The following is a 22831-nucleotide window of genomic DNA, read 5'->3' on the forward strand; positions in this document are numbered from 1 at the left end:
GTCAGGGCCGTTTGAACACTCACTGGCTAGTGAGTTGTGATGAGGAGTTGGCGTTGGTTTCTTTCCAGGTGTAGCTCTAGGGCTGTGATTCTATTTTTAAAAAGAGTCCTTTTCTCTGAGTTATATACTCTGAAGGATTTTTCGAGGAAGTGATAAGGCAGCTTGAGTGTTCTTGGAAATAATCTAGGGGAAGGAGTTTATCAAGGGATGACCCTGAAAACAACAGGTCCGAGAAGCGTGGTCGTGCCACTGTGTTTGGCCAGGAGGGCACAGGTCCGCCTGACAGTGCACAGGTGGCACTGTGTACATCGCTTAGGGGGCACGTAATACCAGGCGGGCATCCTTGTTTACTGTAACGGCTGCGAATGTTTATGGACTAGATCATTATATACCTCGGTGTTTGCAAAATAGTAATATTTTCACTCTATTCTTTTTTTGTGAGTGTGACAGAGACAGAGAGAGGGACAGATAGGGACAGCCAGACAGAAAGGGAGAGCGATGAGAAGCATTAATTCTTTGTTGCAGCTCCTTAGTTGTTCATTGATTGCTTTCTCATATGTGCCTTGACTTGGGGAGCTACAGCAGACCGAGAGACCCCTTGCTCGAGCCAGCGACCTTGGGCTCAAGCTGGTGAGCCTTGCTCAAACCAGATGAACCCGTGCTCAAGCCAACGACCTTGCGGTTTTGAACCTGGGTCCTCCGTGTCTGACACTATCCACTGCGCCACTGCCTGGTTAGGCTCACTGTGTTATTCCTACTTTCTTTGTTAGTTGGGGTACTTTTGCAGGGAGAAGCTTTTATTGTAAGTCATGTGGTTACCCTGAAATACAGTTGGGACCAGAAAGCCAGGTCCAAGTTTCCATTACTGCCTTTCCTGCCTGGTTTTCAGGACAAAGGGCGGGATGCCCAGGGCAGTGCTGCTCTCTGCTGCCACCTGCTGGATGTGGTCCTCGCAGACATCCACCTCCTCAGTCTGTGCCCTTCTCATCATGTATATATCTTTTTTCTCCCCAGAAGTTGATGTTTTAAATCATACTGTCTATCAGACAAATCGCCCTTATTATTAACTCACTTTCCACTTTAATGAACAAAGGACACCCATCACTGCTGAGCAAAACTTCTGATCAGAAAAGAAAACCGATGTTACCAAAATCAGTTGGGATATTTCAGGCTGCAAAAAACAAAACAAAAAAAAAGACTAAATAAATAAATGATATTCAATTAGGCTTGTGCCTCTTAGAGAGATATTTTAATTTTAATTTATTGATTTTAGAGAGAAAGGAAGGAAAAAGAAGAAAAAACAGAGTGGGAGGGAGAGAACATCATTTGTTGTCCCACTTACGTCACATTCGTGGGCTGATGCTTGTATCTGCCCTGACTGCCCAGGATGGAACCCACAGCCCTGCCGTAGGGGATGGCCCTCTAACCCACGGAGCTATCTGTCCAGGGTAGGTCAGATGTATTTTCGCCTAAACTTTTAAAGTGTTGGAGCTCCCAGTTAGCCTGCACTGCTAGCTGCTCTCAGCAGGAGCAGAGAGAAGTCCCGTTGGGGCCCAGACGGCCGAGGCCCCGTGTTCTGCGGTGAGGGGAGACCCGGCTCTGCCGTTGAGGGGAAGCCCTCAGCAAACCCTCGTGCAGTGAGGGGGTCGGTGGCCACCCCCGGATGTCAGGCCGCGGAGAGGCGGGTCTGGGGACCCAGTGCCCGCAGGTGTGGGGGTCTCACAGGGCTCAGGGGGGTGGGGGTCTCACAGGGCTCAGGGGGGTGGGGACCTCACAGGGCTCAGGGGGGTGGGGGTCTCACAGGGCTTATGGGGGGTGGGGGTCTCACAGGGCTCAGGGGGCTGGGGGGTCTCACAGGGCTCAGGGGGCTGGGGGTCTCACAGGGCTCAGGGGGGTAGGGACCTCACAGGGCTTAGGGGGGTGGGGGTCTCACAGGGCTCAGGGGGCTGGGGAGTCTCACAGGGCTCAGGGGGCTGGAGGCCTCACAGGGCTCAGGGGGGGTGGGGGTCTCACAGGGCTCAGGGGGGTGGGGGTCTCACAGGGCTCAGAGGGGTGGGAGTCTCACAGGGCTCAGGGGGGGTGGGGGTCTCACAGGGCTCAGGGGGGTGGGGGTCTCACAGGGCTCAGGGGGGTGGGGGTCTCACAGGGCTCAGAGGGGTGGGAGTCTCACAGGGCTCAGGGGGGGTGGGGGTCTCACAGGGCTCAGGGGGGTGGGGGTCTCACAGGGCTTAGGGGGGTGGCCTTCGCGCTTTCAAGCAGCATGCGTCAGTGTTGAGGCACGTCCCAATCCTGAATTCCCGTATCTTACAACGCTTCCGGCAGCGAGCGGTCCCATGGCCGCATATCCTGTTCGCATCAAGGTCACTTCTCACTGAAACAACAAAGTAAACGAGTCCGTGTGGTTACCCGTGCCCGAGAAGGGTGAGAGGCAAGCTGTCCGCAGCAGGTTTTACTGCGAGGGGGTGGGGTGGGGGGGTGACTGACATCGACTATAGAGGCTTCTGAGGTCCCCCAAGATATCCGCAGGCTCCTGGAATCTGTGTGTGTGGCTCTCAAATGGGACACCCCGTCTAAGCCCTGGGGGTGTAACTAAGGTTTCCAATGGCGTCTTGTCATAAGGAGAACACATTCTTAGCGGACGTGTGCAAATAGTCATATTGACATAGAAATGAGAATGAATAATCATTCCCTAATTCTGGAAGGGTCAGGCAGGGAGGCAAAAAAATAACTTTTATTTTGGACCAGGAACCATCACTGGACCTCGATGTTTATGATCCCTCTGCCCATCAGCAAATCTGAATCCAGGCTTACCAATACAGAACAAAGGTGTCGGCAGCAATAAAATGTCTCCGATTCAAGCATGGGGTCAAGGTATTAATTTAGACAGCTGTGTGACACATGAGAGGTTTTGATAAGCAGATATTATTTGATAAACAATATCTCTTTGTTTATTATCAGTATAACTATGTATCCTGATATGTGTTCATTTCTCTACCTATCTACCTATATATATTTCATCATCTATATCTATATCTATAGTATATGTATATCTATATCTATAACTATATGTATATGTATACTTGTACTTATACCTATATCTATATGTATATCTATCTATATATATGTATAGCTATATCTATCTATATCATCTATAGTTATATCTATATCTATATACCTATACCTATATCATCTATATCTATGTATATCTATCTATATATGTATAGCTATATCTATCTATATCATCTATAGTTATATCTATAGCTATATATCTATACCTATATCATCTATATCTAGGTATATCTATATCTATATCATCTATATCTATCTATCTATATCATCTATATCTATATCTATAATCTATATTTATGTGTATTATCTACATATCATTGTCTATCACAACAGGATGCTTGGGGCAGACTGCCTGCGAGCCAGCTAGAGGTTTGTTTATTTCTAGACTCTCGGAGTTGCCTTGTAAAAGAAACATCAGATGGCTTTGGGATAGTTCTCTTAACAAAACAAAACAAACAAACAAACAAAATACCCCAGAAAATAATCCAGGACAGAGGGACCATCAAGGTTTAGCTACTCCTGTTCCCCGTCTAAGTGAAGCACTTGACAAGTTGGTACAGCCGGTCATTCATTTTTATTGACATGTCCCGGGGAGGAGGCCAGGGTGAGAAGAGGCAGCTGGGTCCCGCGGCGCACCCGGGAGCCTGGTCTCCGGTCTCCGGTGTTGATCATTTGTCTTCATCATGGCTACACGGCTGGAGGGTCATGCAGCACTTCAGGGACTTCTGGCAGAGAGCAACGAGCTCTTCGTTTTTCTTGCAGGTCGGCACGCATCTCCCTTTAAGCTTGGAGCACCTTTCGTCAAAGAACGTGTTCCTGGCTGCAGAAGGGAAGGTGCCGCAGATTAACTCTTGTCTCGGGCCAGCAGGATGCCGGGCACAGTCAGCTGGGGACCCAGTGGGTGAGGGCTCTGTGAGCTGACCTCCCGCCTCCTCCTGCCGGTTGGGGAGACGGCAGGGAAAGTGTTTCCCACCGGGTTTTTCAGACCAGGAAGAACAGATTTGTCTCCCAGTGTTTCGGGAGCTCTGGGACACAGAAGTTATTGTTCTTTTATTACCATTTGTGTAGGGGGGGGGGGGGGCGCTGATTATCAACTGTTCTTCTAAACATGTTCAGAGTCAGAAGCTTTCCCAGCACAGTCTACCAGGTGAGAGGGGAACACAGTCTGAGATGGGGGGACAGCCCGAGGCTGGGGTAAAAGAACATGTGTATATTATCAGCAGGAAAAAGTTTACGGAGATGGACGGAAGTCAAGAGGCCGCTTGTTAAGAGTCAGTCTGATCTCTCCTCCACTTCCGTCAGCTGCGAACGTGGGAGGAGACGTTGGGGCGGCTTTCCGAGCCGTCTCTTGTGCTCGTCTGCGCAGAGGACCAGTTCTGGCCTGAGGACTTGATCAGCAGCCGCCCTAAGAGCAGCCAGCCGGGTTCACATTAAAGACAGCAGACCAGAAGCCCGGTCATAGAGCTGCTGAATTGGGGTATGTGTAATGGAAGAGCCAGAGGGACACGAGTTGCAATTAATGTCAACATACAACTTGGACATAACAGCAAACCAGACGGGCCAGTGCCAGCCCGTGCACCAGCCGGACCTCTCGGAGCAGGGAAGTTCGCAAGGACAAATACTGCAGTATCTGACAGCTCAGTGAACCATGCTCCCTCTGAAGGGCTCCATACTCTTTCTTAACTTGTAAGAGGTTCGAATTGTACTGGGTTCAGTGCACAGTGACGGGCGGGGAAAAGACAGCCCCCGGAAAGAGAGAGGCTTTGTGTCCGCAAGGTTCCTAGCAGAGCGTCACAGACAGACAGCCCTCCAGAGGTGACTGTGAACTCCGTGTGTGCAGGTGTGTGTGCCTCAGACACATTCCTCAGTGAGAGTCCATGCGCTTCTCTTAGATGACTGTCCACAGTGCAGTCTTTATTGTGTTGACTACAAAGGCGCGAGTGAACTGAACATGATACCGCGTCCTTGACTCGGAGTCTATGTGCACAGGCTCATCGCAGATCCACTCACACGGAGGCGTGCGGGTGGGGAGGAGGACTCGGAGCCCTGCACGGGAGGACTCCCTCGCATCCGGGACGAATGCGGACTCCTTCAGATTCAACCTTTGTTTCTCACGCACTCATAAACTAATTACTAAAGAAAAAGAGGCCCTGACCTCTTCTTCTTTAGTAACTAATTTATTTGTGCCATGAGATGAAAATGGTTGTATTTAGTCAGGGGCACTGACCTTAGTAATTAGTGTGTGTTTGTGCCATGAAAAAAAAAAAAAAGTTGAAAATCACTGCTTTAGAACTCCGCAAAGCCCTTTCTTCTGCTCTCTGGGAAGACTAACCTGGGGTGAGTCTCCTCTTGGACTTTCATTTGGAGGAGGTCCCCCAGGAGCAGGGAGAAGTGGCCAGAGTTCTGACTGGGAAAGATGGTGGCCCCCCACTGTGGCCAGACACGGGTTGGGCTCATGTCCTGGCTCACTCCTGCTTATCCGTAGGACTTTGTGTCACGGCTTAGCCCAGGGGTCCCCAAACGTTTTACACAGAGGGCCAGTTCACTGTCCCTCAGACCGTTGGAGGGCCGGACTATTAAAAAAAAACTATGAACAAATCCCTATGCACACTGCACAGATCTTATTTTAAAGTAAAAAAACAAAACGGGAACAAATACAATATTTAAAATAAAGAACAAGTAAATTTAAATCAACAAACTGATGAGTATTTCAATGGGAACTATGGGCCTGCTTTTGGCTAATGAGATGGTCAATGTCCAGTTTCATATTTGTCACTGCTAGCCGTAACAAGTGATATGATGCACTTCCTGAGCCGTGACACGTGCGTCCTGCGTCACTGGAAGTACTACTGTACGTGGGCGACGCCGGGCTTTGCGGTGCCACCACATACAGTGCTCTCTCACTGACCACCAATGAAAGAGGTGCGGCGGGGGCCGGATAAATGGCCTCAGGGGGCCGTAGTTTGGGGAACCCCGGCTTAGCCTCTCTGAGCCTCACTATCTGTATCTGCAAAGTAGATGTCCCACGGTCCTTCCATACCGAAGAGTTGCTCTGCATGTCACTCAGTCAGAAGTAGGGCACAGGCATCGGAGAACTAAATGCATTTCACTGGGGGAAGTCCTTGTCACCCTACCCCCCCTGGATGGTGTGTGACTGAGGCACGGCTGGCATGAACACCCTCTTTAAGCTTCTTTCCTGTCTGGCATCTCTTCCTCTATCTTTCTTTCTTACCTGTCTTCCTATCTATCACAACTAGTGTTTAAAATATTCCTAGATGGCTACCCTGGCTTTTAACTACTACTACTATTATTATTATTGTTATTATTATTATTATTAGGGCAAATTTTTCTTTGGGTTCGTGAGCACGAGGCTAGGGATGAGAAGGCCTCTTTGCGGGCGGAGCTGTGTCTCTGCAAACCTGTGACGCCCCCTCCTCGCTAACAACAGAACACGCGGAGGGTTCACAGAAGAGGCAGGAGGGGAAAGCCGCCCCTCTAGCCAGCAGTGCCCTGCAGGGGGACCCCGGGCGCCTTTGGGCTCTGGAGTGGCCCTCAGTCCTCCCTGAGGCAGACCCTCTCTCCCGGAGCCCCCCCCCCCCCTCCGATGCCCTTCCTGCAAAGGGGCTCACTTTACCTGGGGCCAGAAGGAAGAGAACAGCAAAGAGAAAGAGAAACAGCCTCATGACTTGCAGGGTCTTGAGAGATCAGCTCAGCATCCGTGAAAAAGGAAAACGAAGCCAATACCCGCGTTTATAAGATGGCCCAGGACGAATGCCGTCTTGATCGGTGAGGCGTGTCCGCAGCATCTCGGCGCTGTGCAGCCCGGGAACCCACGCAGCTCGGTGGGTGTCAGTCTGCAGCTCACCAGGGCTGTGTTCTCTTTGTTTGGTTTTTGATTTTTTATTCTGGAATGTTCCCAAGAGAGAAAATGGGGCTGTAGGAAAGATAAGAGCAGGATGCGCATCGACGGCCAAGCGTAGGCATGGGAGTCAGCAAGAACGCGAGACCTGGAACCTGGTAGTTAGGGTTTCTAAGCCCACCTGTGCCCCTTCACAGCCTCGGTGCGCTCACACGTGGACGAGGACACCTGTGTGATGGTGCACGGGGAGCGTGCGGACCGGGTGCCCAGCGCGCGGAGGGAGTGTGCGCCCCGCACGGGGGGGGGGGGGGGGGGGGGGGGGGGGCGTGCGAAGCGGGTGCCCAGGGCGTGGAGGGAGTGTGCGCCCCGCACAGGGGGCGTGCGGAGCGGATGCCCAGAGCGCGGAGGGAGTGTGCGCCCCTGCTCCGGCATTTATGAGCTGCCCGCACTTGGCAAATTGCTTCACTGCCACACAGATCACCACTTATTTTTGAAGATGTGACTCTTCCCAGTGTGTAGCACACTCAAAATGCTACACACGTCAGTCATCTTCTTCTCAAACAAGCTCCCGGGGAAGCGGTGAGCTTACTGGGGGATTTGACTGAGATTTCATAGATACAGTATTTTCGTTGTTAGAGACGTGTATATTCATCATATGTATCTAACAAGTGTATATAAATCTAAATATCCTTCAAAATCTTACAGAAGAGCATACACTAGGGTCATTAACATGAGTAATTATTAACATGGGTATTACCTAAGGGGCGGGTGGGGGAGGGTACATGAGACCTCTGTGCTGTCTTTGCAACTTCTCAGTAACTCTAAAATTATACCACAATGAGAAATTTCATTTAAAAAAAAGAAAAGTAGGCCTTGCGTGCGGAGGACCCGGGTTCGATTCCCGGCCAGGGCACACAGGAGAAGCACCCATTTGCTTCTCCATCCCTCCGCCGCGCCTTCCTCTCTGTCTCTCTCTTCCCCTCCCGCAGCCAAGGCTCCATTGGAGCAAAGATGGCCCGGGCGCTGGGGATGGCTCTGTGGCCTCTGCCTCAGATGCTGGAGTGGCTCTGGTCGCAATATGGCGACCCCCAGGATGGGCAGAGCATCGCCCCATGGTGGGCATGCCGGGTGGATCCCGGTCGGGCGCATGTGGGAGTCTGTCTGACTGTCTCTCCCTGTTTCCAGCTTCAGAAAAATGAAAAAAAAAAAAAAAAAGGACTATTAAAGAATGTCCCGTCTATCCTTAGCCTTGGTCACCATGACATCTTTGTCAGGCACTTTTTTTTTTTTTTTTTTTTTTTTTTTTTTTTTTTATAATTTTATTTTTTTAATGGGGTGACATCAATAAATCAGGATACATATATTCAAAGATAACAAGTCCAGGTTATCTTGTCGTTCAATTATGTTGCATACCCACCACCCAAAGTCAGATTGTCCTCTGTCACCTTCTATCTTGTTTTCTTTGTGCCCCTCCCCACCCCCTATCCCTCTCCCATTCCCCCCTCCCCCCCGTAACCACCACACTCTTGTCAATGTCTCTTAGTTTCAGTATTATGTCCCACCTACGTATGGAATAATACAGTTCCTGGTTTTTTCTGATTTACTTATTTCGCTTCGTATCATGTTATCAAGATCCCACCATTTTGCTGTAAATGTTCTGATGTCATCATTTCTTATGGCTGAGTAGTATTCCATAGTGTATATGTGCCACATCTTCTTTATCCAGTCATCTATTGATGGGCTTTTTGGTTGTTTCCATGTCCTGGCCACTGTGAACAATGCTGCAATAAACATGGGGCTGCATGTGTATTTACGTATCAATGTTTCTGAGTTTTGGGGATATATACCCAGTAGAGGGATTGCTGGGTCATAAGGTAGTTCTATTTTCAGTTTTTTGAGGAACCACCATACTTTCTTCCATAATGGTTGTACTACTTTACATTCCCACCAACAGTGTATGAGGGTTCCTTTTTCTCCACAGCCTCTCCAACATTTGCTATTACCTGACTTGCTAATAACAGCTAATCGAACAGGTGTGAGGTGGTATCTCATTGCCATTTTGATTTGCATTTCTCTAATAGCTAAAGAAGATGAGCATCTTTTCATATATCTGTTGGCCATTTGTATTTCTTCCTGGGAGAAGTGTCTATTCATATCCTCTTCCCATTTTTTTATTGGATTGTTTGTTTGTTTGTTGTTGAGTTTTATGAGTTCTTTGTATATTTTGGATATTAGGCCCTTATCTGAGCTGTTGTTTGAAAATATCATTTCCCATTTAGTTGGCTGTCTGTTTACTTTGTTATCAGTTTCTCTTGCTGAGCAAAAACTTCTTAGTCTGATGGAGTCCCATTCATTAATTTTTGCCTTCACTTCTCTTGCCATTGGAGTCAAATTCATAAAATGCTCTTTAAAACCCAGGTCCATGAGTTGAGTACCTATGTCTTCTTCTATGTACTTAATTGTTTCAGGTCTTATGTTTAGATCTTTGATCCATTTTGAGTTAATTTTTGTACAGGGAGAGAGACTGTAGTCCAGTTTCATTCTTTTGCATGTGGCTTTCCAGTTTTCCCAGCACCATTTATTGAAGAGGCTTTCTTTTCTCCATTGTGTGTTGTTGGCCCCTTTATCAAAAATTATTTGACTATATATATGTGGTTTTATTTCTGGACTTTCTATTCTGTTCCATTGGTCTGAGTGTCTATTTTTCTGCCAATACCATGCTGTTTTGATTGTCGTGGCCCTATAATAGAGTTTGAAGTCAGGTATTGTTATGCCCCCAGCTTCATTCTTTTTCTTTAGGATTGCTTTGGCTATTCGGGGTTTTTTATAGTTCCATACAAATCTGATGATTTTTTGCTCTATTTCTTTAAAAAACGTCATTGGAAGTTTGATGGGAATTGCATTAAATTTGTATATTGCTTTGGGTAATATAGCCATCTTGATTATATTTATTCTTCCTAGCCAAGAACAAGGTATATTCTTCCATCTCATTATATCTTTTTCGATTTCCCTTAACAATGGTTTATAGTTTTCATTATATAAGTCCTTTACATTCTTTGTTATGTTTATTCCTAAGTATTTTAATTTTTTTGTTGCAATCGTGAAGGGGATTATTCTTTTGAGTTCCTTCTCAGTTGTTTCATTGTTGGCATATAGAAAGGCTATTGACTTCTGTATGTTAATTTTGTATCCTGCGACCTTACTGTATTGGCTTATTGTTTCTAGTAGTCTTTTTGTGGATTCTTTGGGGTTTTTGATATATAGGATCATATCATCTGCAAAAAGTGATACCTTTACTTCTTCTTTTCCGATATGGATGCCTTTTATTTCTTTGTCTTGTCTGAATGCTGTGGCGAGAACCTCTAGTACCACATTAAATAAGAGTGGAGAGAGTGGACAACCCTGTCTTGTTCCTGATTTAAGGGGGAAAGCCTTCAGTTTAGTGCCATTTAATATGATGTTAGCTGATGGTTTATCATATATGGCCTTTATCATGTTGAGATATTTTCCTTCTATACCCATTTTGTTGAGAGTCTTAAACATAAAATTGTGTTGTATTTTATCAAAAGCCTTTTCTGCATCTATTGATAAGATCATGTGGTTTTTGTTCTTTGTTTTGTTGATATGGTGTATTACATTAACCGTTTTACGTATGTTGAACCATCCTTGAGATTCTGGGATGAATCCCACTTGATCATGATGTATTATTTTTTTAATATGTTGTTGTATTCGATTTGCTAGTATTTTGTTTAGTATTTTAGCATCTGTATTTATTAGAGATGTTGGTCTGTAGTTTTCTTTTTTTGTGCCATCCTTGCCTGGTTTTGGGATGAGGGTTATGTTGGCCTCATAAAATGTGTTTGGAAGTATTGCTTCTTCTTCAATTTTTTGGAAGACTTTGAGTAGAATAGGAACCAAGTCGTCTTTGAATGTTTGATAAAATTCGCTGGTATAGCCGTCAGGGCCTGGACTTTTATTTTTGGGGAGGTTTTTAATGTTTTTTTCTATTTCTTCTCTACTGATAGGTCTGTTTAGGCTTTCTGCTTCTTCTTGACTCAGTCTAAGAAGGTTGTATTTTTCTAGGAATTTATCCATTTCTTCTAGGTTGTTGAATTTAGTGGCATAAAGTTTTTCATAGTATTCTACAATAATTCTTTGTATATCTACAGTGTCCGTGGTGATTTCTCCTCTTTCATTTTGGATTTTGTTTATATGAGTTCTTTCTCTTTTTTCCTTGGTAAGTCTTGCCAAGGGTTTGTCAATTTTGTTGATCTTTTCAAAGAACCAGCTCCTTGTTCTATTAATTTTTTCTATAGTTTTTCTGTTCTCTAATTCATTTATTTCTGCTCTGATTTTTATTATTTCCTTTCTTCGGCTGGTTTTGGGTTGTCTTTGTTCTTCTTTTTCTAGTTCCTTAAGGTGGGAAGTTAAGTGGTTCACTTGGGCTCTCTCTTGTTTGTTCATATATGCCTGAAGCGATATGAACTTCCCTCTTATCACTGCTTTTGCTGCATCCCATAGATTCTGATATGTCGTATTGTCATTTTCATTAGTCTGTATATATCTTTTGATCTCTGCACTTATTTCTTCTTTGACCCATTCATTTTTTAAAAGTATGTTGTTTAGTTTCCACATTTTTGTGGGATTTTTTTCCTCTTTTTTGCAGTTGAATTCTAGTTTCAAGGCTTTATGATCAGAAAATATGCTTGGTACAACTTCAATTTTTCTAAATTTGCTGATGTTGTTTTTGTGGCCCAACATATGGTCAATTCTTGAGAATGATCCATGTACACTGGAGAAAAATGTATACTCAGTCACTTTGGGATGAAATGTCCTGTAGATGTCTATCATATCCAGGTGCTCTAGTGTTTTGTTTAAGGCCACTATGTCTTTGTTGATTCTCTGTTTGGATGACCGATCTAGAGCCGTCAGCGGTGTATTGAGGTCTCCAAGTATGATTGTATTTTTGTCAGTTTTTGTTTTAAGATCAATAAGTAGCTGTCTTATATATTTTGGTGCTCCTTGGTTTGGTGCATATATATTAAGAATTGTTATGTCTTCTTGATTCAGTGTCCCCTTAGCCATTATGAAATGGCCATTTTTGTCTCTGAGTACTTTTCCTGTCTTGTAGTCAGCATTATCCGATATGAGTATTGCTACACCTGCTTTTTTTTGGATGTTATTTGCTTGGAGTATTGTTTTCCAGCCTTTCACTTTGAATTTGTTTTTATCCTTGTTACTTAGATGAGTTTCCTGTAGGCAGCATACAGTTGGATTTTCTTTTTTAATCCATTCTGCTACTCTGTGCCTTTTTATTGGTGAGTTTAATCCGTTTACATTTAGTGTAATTATTGATACTTGTGAGTTCCCTATTGCCATTTTATATCTTGCTTTCTGTTAGTTTTGTGTCTTGTTTGATCCTTCTCTTTCGTTTTTCTATCTTTTCTTTTTATTTGGTTGTATTCCATACATCTTTCCTCTGTTGCTATCTTTTTTATCTCATGTGCTTCTGTGGTGGTTTTTTCAATGGTGGTTACCTTTGAGTAATGAAAAGGGTCCCTACCCTGTTCATTGTAGCAAACTATTTTGTGAGGACTTTTGCACTCCATCGTCCTTTGCTACTGTTAATCTCCATCTTCTCCCCCTCTTTCTTTTTGTTGTTGTCACAGTTTAAATTTGGTTTTATTGTGTTCTTCTTGGAGCTTTTACTTGTGGCTCTGTTTTTTTTTTGTTCTTTGTATCTGATTGGAGAACCCCCTTTAGTAATTCCTGGAGTGGGGGTTTTCTGATTATAAATTCCCTCATCTTTTCTGTATCTGTGAATGTTTTTATTTCTCCTTCGTATTTGAAGGATAGCTTTGATGGGTATAGTATTCGTGGCTGAAAGTTCCTCTCTTTCAGGACTTTAAATATTGGGGTCCACTCTCTTCTAGCTTGTAGAGTTTCTGCTGAGAAATCTGATGATAATCTAATGGGCCTTCCTTTATATGTTGTATTCTTCTTTTCCCTGGCTGCCTTGAGAATCTTTTCTTTGCTGTTGGTTTGTGTCAATTTCATTATGATATGCCTTGGAGTAGGTTTGTTGGGGTTAAGAAAACTTGGAGTTCTGTTTGCTTCTTGAACTTGAGGCTTTAGTTCTTTCCACAGGCTTGGGAAGTTCTCATCTATTATTTGTTTGAGTATGTTCTCCATTCCATTTTCTCTCTCTTCTCCCTCTGATATACCTATTATTCTTATGTTATTCTTTTTGATGGAGTCAGATAATTCTTGTAGGGCTATCTCATTTTTTTTAATTTTTGAGTCTCTTTCTTCTTCTCTCTGTTGTGCCTCAAGTTGCTTGTCTTCTATTTCACTAATCCTCTCTTCTATCTGACCTGTTCTATTAGCTAAGCTTGTTACTTCGTTTTTCAGCTCGTGAATTGAGTTTTTCATCTCTGTTTGATTTGTTTTTATAGTTTCAATTTCCTTGGACATATATTCTTTGTGTTCATTGAGTTGTTTTCTGAGCTCCCTATATTGCCTTTCTGTGTTTTCTTGTATATCTCGGAGGATTTTTAGGATTTCTATCTTGAATTCTCTGTCATTTAGCTCCAAGGTTTCCAATATATTAAATTTTTTCTCCATAGATTTTTCCTCATCTAGCTGTGTTACCTCTCTTTCTTTTGTATCCATGATATTCGATTTTCTCTTCCTTAATGGCATCTGAGGGTGGTTTTGTTGATAGTATTAATGAGATTTAATAAAGAATAAAAGTTAAAAAAAATAAAAAATCAAAAAGAGTTTTTTTTTAAAAAAAATTAATAATGAAATAAAGAAAAATAAAATAAAATTTTTTTTAAAAAGGGAAATTATTCCCCCCCCTCCTTTTTTCCTCTCCTCTCCCCTTTTTCTTGAGAAAATCTTGTGGTGAACTGTGAATTATAACAAACAATGCCTGTGATGGAGGTCCTGAATTGGGGAAAAGTAATAAAGGGGAAAAAAAAAAAAAAAGAAAAAAAAAGGAAAAAAAAAAGGGGGGGTGGCGGTATGGACCCACAAAAAGCAAATAAGGAAAAAATTTGAGTCAAGAATAAAATGATTTGCTTTTAGGTGTTGGTTGTCTAAGAGTTATGATGAGAGGAATAAGAGGAAAACGGAAAAATGGGGGGACAAATTAAAAACTTACTATTGTATTTAGTGGAACAAGAACTAGATAATATGGAGAGCCAGGGATGGGAGCACTGCTAGTGAGTTAAAAAGGTGAAGTAAAAAAACCCCAAAATGCCACAAACATAGGCTTGAGTCCCAGATAAGATAATTTGTTTGTTATTGAGGTTTGAATGAGAGGAGATGTAAAGGAGAAAGGAAGAAACTAATATAGAGGGAGAAAAGAAAGAGAGAGAGAGAAAAAAAAAGAGGGAACCACTAAAAGAAGAAAAAAGAAAGGAGAGAGAGAGAGAGTTAAGGGTTTTGGAGTGCAACCCTCATAGAGAGAAAGGAAGCGAAGAGAAAAGATAATGGGAGATGTAACACTTATGGGTAGTGTAGTTCAAGGAGAGGAGAGAGTAAGACCAGTAGAGAGTTAATCGGCCAAATTGGAGGAAGAAAAAAAAGTATCAAGAATGAAGATAAGAGAAACAAACGAACAAATATAATAAAATGTGATAGGTTATAAAGTCTGCAGATTATTCTTGATTTTGAGAGGTTATCTTCTTGCTTTTTCTTTTCTCTCCCTCTTCCTGGTCGGTGACTCTGTACCCCGGGTTCTGCCCCTTTGGCACGCTCAGGTAGAGGCTTGCAGTTGATAAGTCTCTATGGCAATGTCATGTATTGTGCTTTAGTCTCGTGGGAGTCGAGGCTCATTAGCATTTATAGGCTCCGACAGTGAGAGAGTCCGTGTTCCTGGAGCCTTTCTCCTAGTCTTTCCTTCCTCAATTAGTAGCCTGATAATCCAGCTATGGGGTTGCTGCTGCCTCTGCCTGGATAGTAAGAGGCTCAAAGAGCTGGCAACTCCCCACTCTATTTCCACTCAGCACAGGGCTCTGGGTAAGGCTCAGTCAGTCAGAGCTGCTAGCATAATCAGGCGGGCTTTCCGCCCACTCAAAGACCACTGGCTCTGCCACTCTGTCCGGTAACACAAGCGGGCGCCCACTTCTGGGGGGCGCTTGGAGGAAACTCTCACTCACTGTCTGCGACCAGGATATCCAGCCAGCAGTCTCACGCTCTGAGTGAAACCCCCAACCGCAGGGAAAAGTTGCAGCGTTGGAATTGAGTCTCGCTCCGTCCCCGTGCGCGGCTTTTGCAAGGCGCTGGGGCGGCTCGAGATTCCGCTTTGGCCCACACAAAGGCCCCTGACTCTGCCCCTCTCTGCGATAACACGGGCGCGCACTGCGGAGGCACTCGGAGGAATCGCTCACTCCTTATCTGCGCGCGCACACCAGGATATGAGGCCGGCCGCGGTTCCCTCTGAGTGAAACCCTCACCAGCACGGAAAATCTCCACCGTTGGAATTAGTTCTCACTCCCTCCCGTGCGTGGCTTTCCCAGGGCGCTGGGGCTGCCCAGAGACTCTGTCCTCGGCCCACAGAAAGGCCTCTGACCCTGCCTCTCCGTGGGGCAACACGGGCACCCACTCTCGGGGCCTAGGAAGAAATTCTCGCCCACTAACTGCGCACCGACCAGGAGACCGGGTAAAATGGCCGCTCCGCTTGTCTTTCTTTGTTTGGGTTTGGCGCGAGTGTTAGCTTGTATTGCCCGGGTTGCCACAGGATCAGATTTTCCTCGGCTTGGATCTGTGTGCCACAGCCTGGTTCGGCCGTTTGTGCCGCGGCAGCCTGGATCTATTCACCCCCTTTGCCCGCCTCAGTTTCTATATTCACAGTTACCAGAGAAAGCCGCCCTGTTTAGGTTAGTGAGGAAGGCGGAGCATTTCTTACTCCCTTTTTCCTTCGGAGTTTGGTTATATATTTAGCCAATTTTTCACTCAATCATACCTTTGGGTGTATTGCGAAGCATCTGGAATGTCAGGCACTTTTTGTGCATCCTGGATATAAATTATGAATAACCCAGTGAAGAATGACAGAATGAAACTGCAGATTTTCTGGCCTGACCTGTGGTGGCGCAGTGGATAAAGCGTCGACCTGGAAATGCTGAGGTCGCCGGTTCGAAACCCTGGGCTTGCCTGGTCAAGGCACATATGGGAGTTGATGCTTCCAGCTCCGCCCCCTTCTCTCTCTCTGTCTCTCCTCTCTCTCTCTCTCTCTCTCTCTCTCCTCTCTCTCTCTCTGTCCCTCCCTCTCCTCTCTAAAATGAATAAATAAAAAATAAATAAATAAGTAAAATAAATTTAAAGAAAATGCAGATTTTCTTCTCTTCCCTTCCACCCCTCACTGAAATAGATCTAGCTCGGCGATAAAGGACAGACTCCCCGAGAGTCTTGGCGGGCTGGTTCTTGTGGTCCTCTTTGTTCTCTCATTTCTCTCTGCTTGTACAAAGCGGGTCTGTGTCAGCACGCGCCGCGAACGTACGTCCGCCACCATAGCCGGACCTTCCGGAACGAGTGGAGGGACACAAGCTAGGGTGCCACGTGGCTTCCCTTCTGAACGCAGGACGCACGGCGCGTCTCCATCTGGGCAGGCTGCCGTGACTGAGACGTCACAGACCGGGCGGGCGGCTTAGAAACACAGACATTCGCGTCTCCCAGATCTGGAGGCTGGAGGTCCAAGACCAGGGGGGGAATCTGGCGGGGCTCTCGTGAGAACCCTCCTCTGGGCTGCAGCTGGGACTTCTCTCCATGTCCACCCAGGGTGGCGGGGGACAGCACTGTCGCTGGGATCTCTCGGATAAGGGCACTACACGAATCTCAGTCATGCGGGATTGTCTCCTGACTGACCCCCCCCCAAGGGCCCCACCTCCTAACACTGTCACCTCTGGAGGTAGGATTGCACCGTTAGGGTTTTGGGGGGCATGGGGGACAGAGCGTCTGGGCCGCAGCGCGCGGCGTTGTGTCTGAGTTTGCACAGACTGCCACCTAGCTCTCCTGAGGGCTGTGCCTGCCGCAAGCCTCCTGGTCACACCTCATCACGGAAGGAAGATGCCTCTGACCGAGTGGCTTCTCTGGACAGGAGGGTGGCGAGCTGCAGGACTTGGGTCCGATCAGGAAAGGGGCAGTGACACAGGGCAGGTGCGACTCGGTTTGAACCTACGCAAGGTTGCGTGAGGGGGGTGGCCCTCCCAGGAGGTGGCCCTCTCATGCTGTGAGACTGTGACTTGAGGCCACCACCCCGAAGAGCAGGGGAGCTCCCAGGGGACACGGGCATCAGAGAGGGGGCTGAGGTGTCTAACCAATGTCACGCCCCGGCAAGGCGGGAGCTCGCGGTCAGAGAGCTCAGAGGCGGACAGCAGTCTGGAGTCCTTTACGGGTACCGGGCTGGTCTCATCTACGGTCAGCACAGCCTGGGCGCGACTGTGGGAGGCAGGCCAAGCAGGCCGGCCCCCGTGGCCGAACAGATGCTTGTTGTCTCCACGCTCAAGCAGTCGGAGGGAGAATTTAGATTTGAAACCAGAGTCCCGGGGGCTCTGAGCTGAAGAGGTGAATGCCCCGTTTGGCCAATGAGAGAACAAGGCGGCCTTGTGAGTTCCAGGACAGGGCCTTTGAACTGAGGCAGTTTGCAGAGGCCAGCGGTCATCTTACTTCCTAAGACTGAAAGTTCGCTCCGGGTCAAGGACAACCGCGCGATGTCCCCAGCGCCACGCACAGAATGAAAGCGTGGGGTCCCAAGCTACAAAGCAGGGGGGAGGCCGCCCAGCCCAGGGCTTCCAGCTGTCCTCCGCCCTCCCCTCCAGCTGTCTGTCTGCTACTTAATGCCCCACTCCCTCGGGCACGGGGATACTTGAGGTGCCTAGAGGGGTCCCCCCCAACACTCTGCATCCAGGACGGGGCCCCATGGCCTATTGAATTGTCCCCTCTGGCCAGCCGCTGCGGACCGGTGTGCCCTGACCCCCAGAGAGTCACCCAGCCCTGTCTCCCTCCCCTGGGCCGGCCCCCACGGTGGCGGCTGGGGGGCTCAGGGAGAGCCCGACCTCTGTGCGGGGAATCAGCAGGTGCTGAGTTAGAGGAGAGGGGAGGCCTGCCCCATGCCCGGGGCCCTGTCGGCTCAGGGAAGGGTGAGACAACGCCCTGCTGTGTCCTGGGGCCCAGGTCCCAGCCAGGACGATGGGATGGCCGGAGCAGTGGCTGCTGGGAGGGAGGGAGCAGAAAGGAGGAGGCCAGGTGGGCCCAGGGCTCCCGGGGCAGGGCTGGGACCCTCCCAGAAGGTAAGGACAGAAGGGACAGGGGACCATATGGGAGCTGAGCTCCCTGGAGCACGCTCCTCGTCCCATCAGACCTCATTACAAAGCCTACCATCAAGGGTGACCCTGGGAATTTCAACACTGTGAGTGCAGGGCATTAAACCCCAAGGCGGGGAAAGCGAGGGGGACCCCACTCATCACAGACCCAGCAAACCGGCCCCCTCCGGGCAGCTACAGATGCCTGAATGCTGAAGGGCCTCAGGCTCCCCTCTACCGCGAGTCCTGGGGACCCGGGGCAGCTGCCAGCGCCGCGCCCTCTGGGCCAGGAAGCGTCCACCACGGAGCTGGGTACCCGGAAGAGAGGGTGCGAGCAGCCGGGCTCAGAGCTGCCTGGGGCAGACGTGAATGTAGGACGAGTCACGGGAGCCAGACACTGATGAGCCCTTTACACGCGTGATTTCCGTTAATCCTCCCCGGTGCCCTATGAGGGGCGTGTCGTTATAACACCCTCATTCCCAAGAGGAGGGAAGTGAGGTTCAAAACCATGTGCAACCTGTTCAAGGTCATGTACCTAATAAAACTACTCTGACGTCGGCGTCTACATTTGTCAACGGTCCTGTCTTTTATTCCAGAAACCTCAGGGCGGAGCCTCGCGTAGTTCTAGGCGTCAGGGTGGGGTGATTCGGGGGGTGCAGTGGCATGAACACTGTATACTCTGGATACCCACATCCTCAGAGAACTCGAGGACGCCGTCGTGCCGACTTAGATCTGCTGGGCTGGTGGTGGCACAGGCGCAGGGACTGAGAGCTCCCTGGATTGCTGTCCCTCCTCTCTCCTCGTGCCGTCTGTAGACAGCCCGGACGAAAGTGGGTCACGGTCACGGTCCACCTCGCGGAGCGCAGACCAGAGCGCAGACCAGGCCTCCCGCTAAGCCCTCCGGAGGGTCGGGGTACGTCGGCCTCAGCACGCCACAGCAGAACCTCACAGCAACCTGGACAGGCTGGTGGGAGACCTGTGCTCTCTCCAGAGCGGCCCTGGGTCTGACCTGAGAGAGGAGGAGCACGCTCCCACCCCCAGGAGAGCCGGCACAGCCATGCATGCCCTGGTCTGGTCTTCCACCCAGGAGAGCCGGCACAGCCATGCATGCCCCGGTCTGGTCTTCCACCCAGGAGAGCCGACACAGCCATGCATGCCCCGGTCTGGTCTTCCACCCAGGAGAGCCGGCACAGCCATGCATGCCCTGGTCTGGTCTTCCACCCAGGAGAGCCGGCACAGCCATGCATGCTCCCGGTCTGGCCTTCCACCCAGGAGAGCCGGGCACAGCCATGCATGCCCCGGTCTGGCCTTCCACCCAGGAGAGCCGGGCACAGCCATGCATGCCCCGGTCTGGCCTTCCACCCAGGAGAGCCGGGCACAGCCATGCATGCCCCCGGTCTGGCCTTCCACCCAGGAGAGCCGGGCACAGCCATGCATGGCCCGGTCTGGTCTTCCACCCAGGAGAACCGGGCACAGCCATGCATGCCCCGGTCTGGCCTTCCACCCAGGAGAGCCGGGCACAGCCATGCATGCCCCCGGTCTGGCCTTCCACCCAGGAGAGCCGGGCACAGCCATGCATGGCCCGGTCTGGTCTTCCACCCAGGAGAGCCGGGCACAGCCATGCATGCCCCCGGTCTGGCCTTCCACCCAGGAGAGCCGGGCACAGCCATGCATGGCCCGGTCTGGTCTTCCACCCAGGAGAACCGGGCACAGCCATGCATGGCCCGGTCTGGTCTTCTGGCTCCCGGCTGGCTCTTCTTTCCAGGACCCCAGGCAGACCCACGAAACAGAAGGCTTGAGGGAGGCCGAGGGCGATGAAACAGCGTGTCCTCCGCCCTTGAACCTGGGAAGTGGAGCATGTCAATGGGCCTTCTTTGTTGATGCAGTTCACTGACCAAGAGCAGAGCGCCACGACTTCCAAATATAAGTGACCTGCGGGTCCCCTCGAAGACACCCTGAGCCTTCTGCCGAGTCCTCCGTCAGCAAGGGCCCAGGGAGGAAGATGCTGTGTTTTGTCTTTGTCATCTTCTTCACTTTGGCTCAGGGGCCATCAGGTAAATGAGGATGGGTGGGACTCGGACGAGGCCGAGCGGGACATTCGATACTTGAGGATTCTTCCCTGTGTCAGCCTAGAACTGAGAACAGTGGTCAGCTCCTCACTGGGCATCTCACGGGAATTTCTCCTGAACTTGCTGTGGAATTCTCTAAAAGAGCAAACAGCTATCCTTTTCTTTTTTAATTTTTTATTTATTTTATTTATTTTTTAACTTTGCCTTGTTTACCAGCTGGGCTAAGCTTCTGAAGTGGAATAAATATGCAACCCTTGTGACCTCTGTCCCTGGCAGATGTGTGGGGTGGGGAACAGTGCTTTTTATACAGTTCTATTTCCTGCATTGACTTCCATTTCCAACATGTGCTCTGTTTTGAATTTAGGATGCCAGGCAGGATTCGAGTACTCCCCGCAGTTCCTGGGAGGTAAGTCACACCCCTTGTGCATGCAATGGTCACCTCCGGGAAGTCTGGCCTGCCAGCTGTCTCTGACCTCTGGGGACAACGGGGGCCACAGGGGGCAGCAGTGGATACAGAATGGCCTCTACTTCCACTAACTTGTTTCTTTTTCTCTTGCTCCCAACGTCATGTTTGGACTCCCCATTTCACAGAGAACTCTCTTTGTTAGACTGTAATTTCGGTCAGAGAGGTTTGGACCTTGGTGGTTACTCCCGTCAGCTCACGGTCATCCCTCAGCCAAGGTCGTAGGGTTAAGCTTGTAGCAGCCGCCGAGCACTGCTCTGGGGACATGCTCATCCACCCCTTACAGGCAGGCTCTTTCTGAAATCCAGTGAAGTGTGTGACGAATGTATGCCACTGGTCTAAGAGGGGTCGCCTAAGGGAGCACGGGCGTTCATTGACAACTCACCACCCTTACAGAAGAGTGTTCTTAACGAGTAATCTGCTGGTGTGTGTGTGTGTGTGTGTGTGTGTGTGTGTGTGTGTGTACTCATACAGAACAGAAATAGATATTCTTGGGTAACTGAACACAAAATTTAAAAGTGTCTGGACAGAATTTCAGAGTGAGAAAAAGTGAGATTGGTCCTAGTCACTGAGTGCGTAGGCTCTATCAGGCCATCTGTTAACGCCATGTAGGTTAACTCATTTAACCTGCAGAACATCCTTAGAAGGTAGGTATTCTAGCCACCACTTTTACAGTCCTGAAGCAGAGACATAGGTGAGATGGTAAGTCACTTTGCCCAGCGGTCACAATAAGTGCTAAGCGAGGCTTCCAACCGAGGCCATCAGAGTCCCGAGTTTTAATTCTGAGACTGTCAGCCGGGTAGAATGTCACCCAACAGCACCCTGAAGCAGAGACGGCATCCACCGTCTCCAGGACACTGTGCAGCACAGGCCTGGGGCAGGCAGACCCACACCGGCTGAGAAGCGCCCACGCGGCCAGGGAGAATCAGTTTGCCCGTTCCAGTGGGTACCCACTGCCTATCAGCCCTGCGTGTAAACATATCCGGAGAGGGTTATCGGGGTCATGGGTGGGACAATGGATGTCCCAGTTCCGCCACAAATGGGTTCCCAGAGATAACGCCTGGCCTCCCCTAGAGCAGGTCCGATCAGAAAGACCGCATCACTTCGTGTCTTACCTGATTCTAAGGCAGAAAGTGCCGATACTTCCCTCCTCCGCGAGCAGAACAGGCCAAGGCAGCAAAGCACAGCTGTTGGCGAATGCAGGTGGAGGGAGGAGGAGCTTACAGGGGCGGGGACGCCGGGAGAGGGGCGGGGATGCTGTGACAGGGGCGGGGACTCCGGGACAGGGGCGGGGATGCCGGGACAGGGGCGGGGACGCCGGGACAGGGGCGGGGACCCCGGGACAGGAGCGGGGATGCCGGGACAGGGACGGGGACTCCGGGACAGGGGCGGGGACACTGTGACAGGGGCGGGGACGCCGGGAGAGGGGCGGGGACGCTGGGACAGGGGCGGGGATGCCGGGACAGGGGCGGGGACGCCGGGACAGGGGCGGAGACGCCGGGACAGGAGCGGGGATACTGTGACAGGGGCGGGGATGCTGGGACAGGGGCCGGGACGCCGGGACAGGGGCGGGGACGCCGGGACAGGAGCGGGGATGCCGGGACAGGGACGGGGACTCCGGGACAGGGGCGGGGACACTGTGACAGGGGTGGGGACGCCGGGACAGGGGCGGGGACGCCGGGACAGGGGTGGGGATGCCGGGACGGGGGTGGGGGGACTCCGGGACAGGGGCGGGGACCCCGGGACAGGGGAGGGGACACCGTGACAGGGGCAGGGACGCCAGGACAGGGGCGGGGATGCCAGGACAGGGGCGGGGACTCCGGGACAGCCGTGGGGACGCTGGGACAGGGGCGGGGACTCCGGGACAGGGGCGGGGACGCCGGGACAGGGGCGGGGACACCGGGGCAGGGGCGGGAATGCCATGACAGATGCGCACACCCCGAAGGTGCCAGGAGAGGAAGGATGTGGGAATGCAAGAGCAGAAAACAATGAAATGAGGAGCTAGAAGTTCCACAAGGAGGTGAGGCGTTGGAGGTGGAGCTGTTGAGCAGAGAGCCCTTGGGGA

General features: G+C 49.5%; 1 protein-coding gene across 2 annotated transcripts; it reads right to left on the reverse strand.

Annotated features, from left to right (window-relative positions):
* Nucleotides 1-3693: 3693 nt before the first annotated feature.
* On the reverse strand, nucleotides 3694-21986 carry LOC136309467 (beta-defensin 106A-like). 2 transcript variants are annotated; one of them, XM_066237604.1, is made up of 2 exons: nucleotides 6704-6752; nucleotides 3694-3889 (listed from the first exon to the last, which is right to left on the reverse strand). In XM_066237604.1, exons 1-2 carry the CDS (start codon nucleotides 6750-6752, stop codon nucleotides 3738-3740), a joined length of 201 nt encoding a protein of 66 aa, XP_066093701.1. In that variant the 3' UTR covers nucleotides 3694-3737. The 2 variants fall into 2 exon arrangements, 1 of the variants encoding a protein (XP_066093701.1); XR_010726274.1 differs by lacking the exon at nucleotides 6704-6752 and adding an exon at nucleotides 21882-21986 and having other exon boundaries at nucleotides 3771-3889.
* Between the last annotated feature and the right edge of the window lie 845 nt (nucleotides 21987-22831).

The sequence above is a fragment of the Saccopteryx bilineata genome, chromosome 6 (genome assembly GCF_036850765.1).
Source record: "Saccopteryx bilineata isolate mSacBil1 chromosome 6, mSacBil1_pri_phased_curated, whole genome shotgun sequence".
Taxonomy (NCBI): domain Eukaryota; kingdom Metazoa; phylum Chordata; class Mammalia; order Chiroptera; family Emballonuridae; genus Saccopteryx; species Saccopteryx bilineata.

What these genes read in the sequence shown, in the direction of transcription:
- LOC136309467 (XM_066237604.1), bottom strand. Translation starts at nt 6,752, where the DNA reads ATGAGGCTGTTTCTCTTTCTCTTTGCTGTTCTCTTCCTTCTGGCCCCA. An exon ending in TCTCTTCCTTCTGGCCCCAG is followed by an intron (nt 3,890 to 6,703) that starts GTAAAGTGAGCC and finishes TCCCTTCTGCAG; the next exon opens with CCAGGAACACGTTCTTTGAC.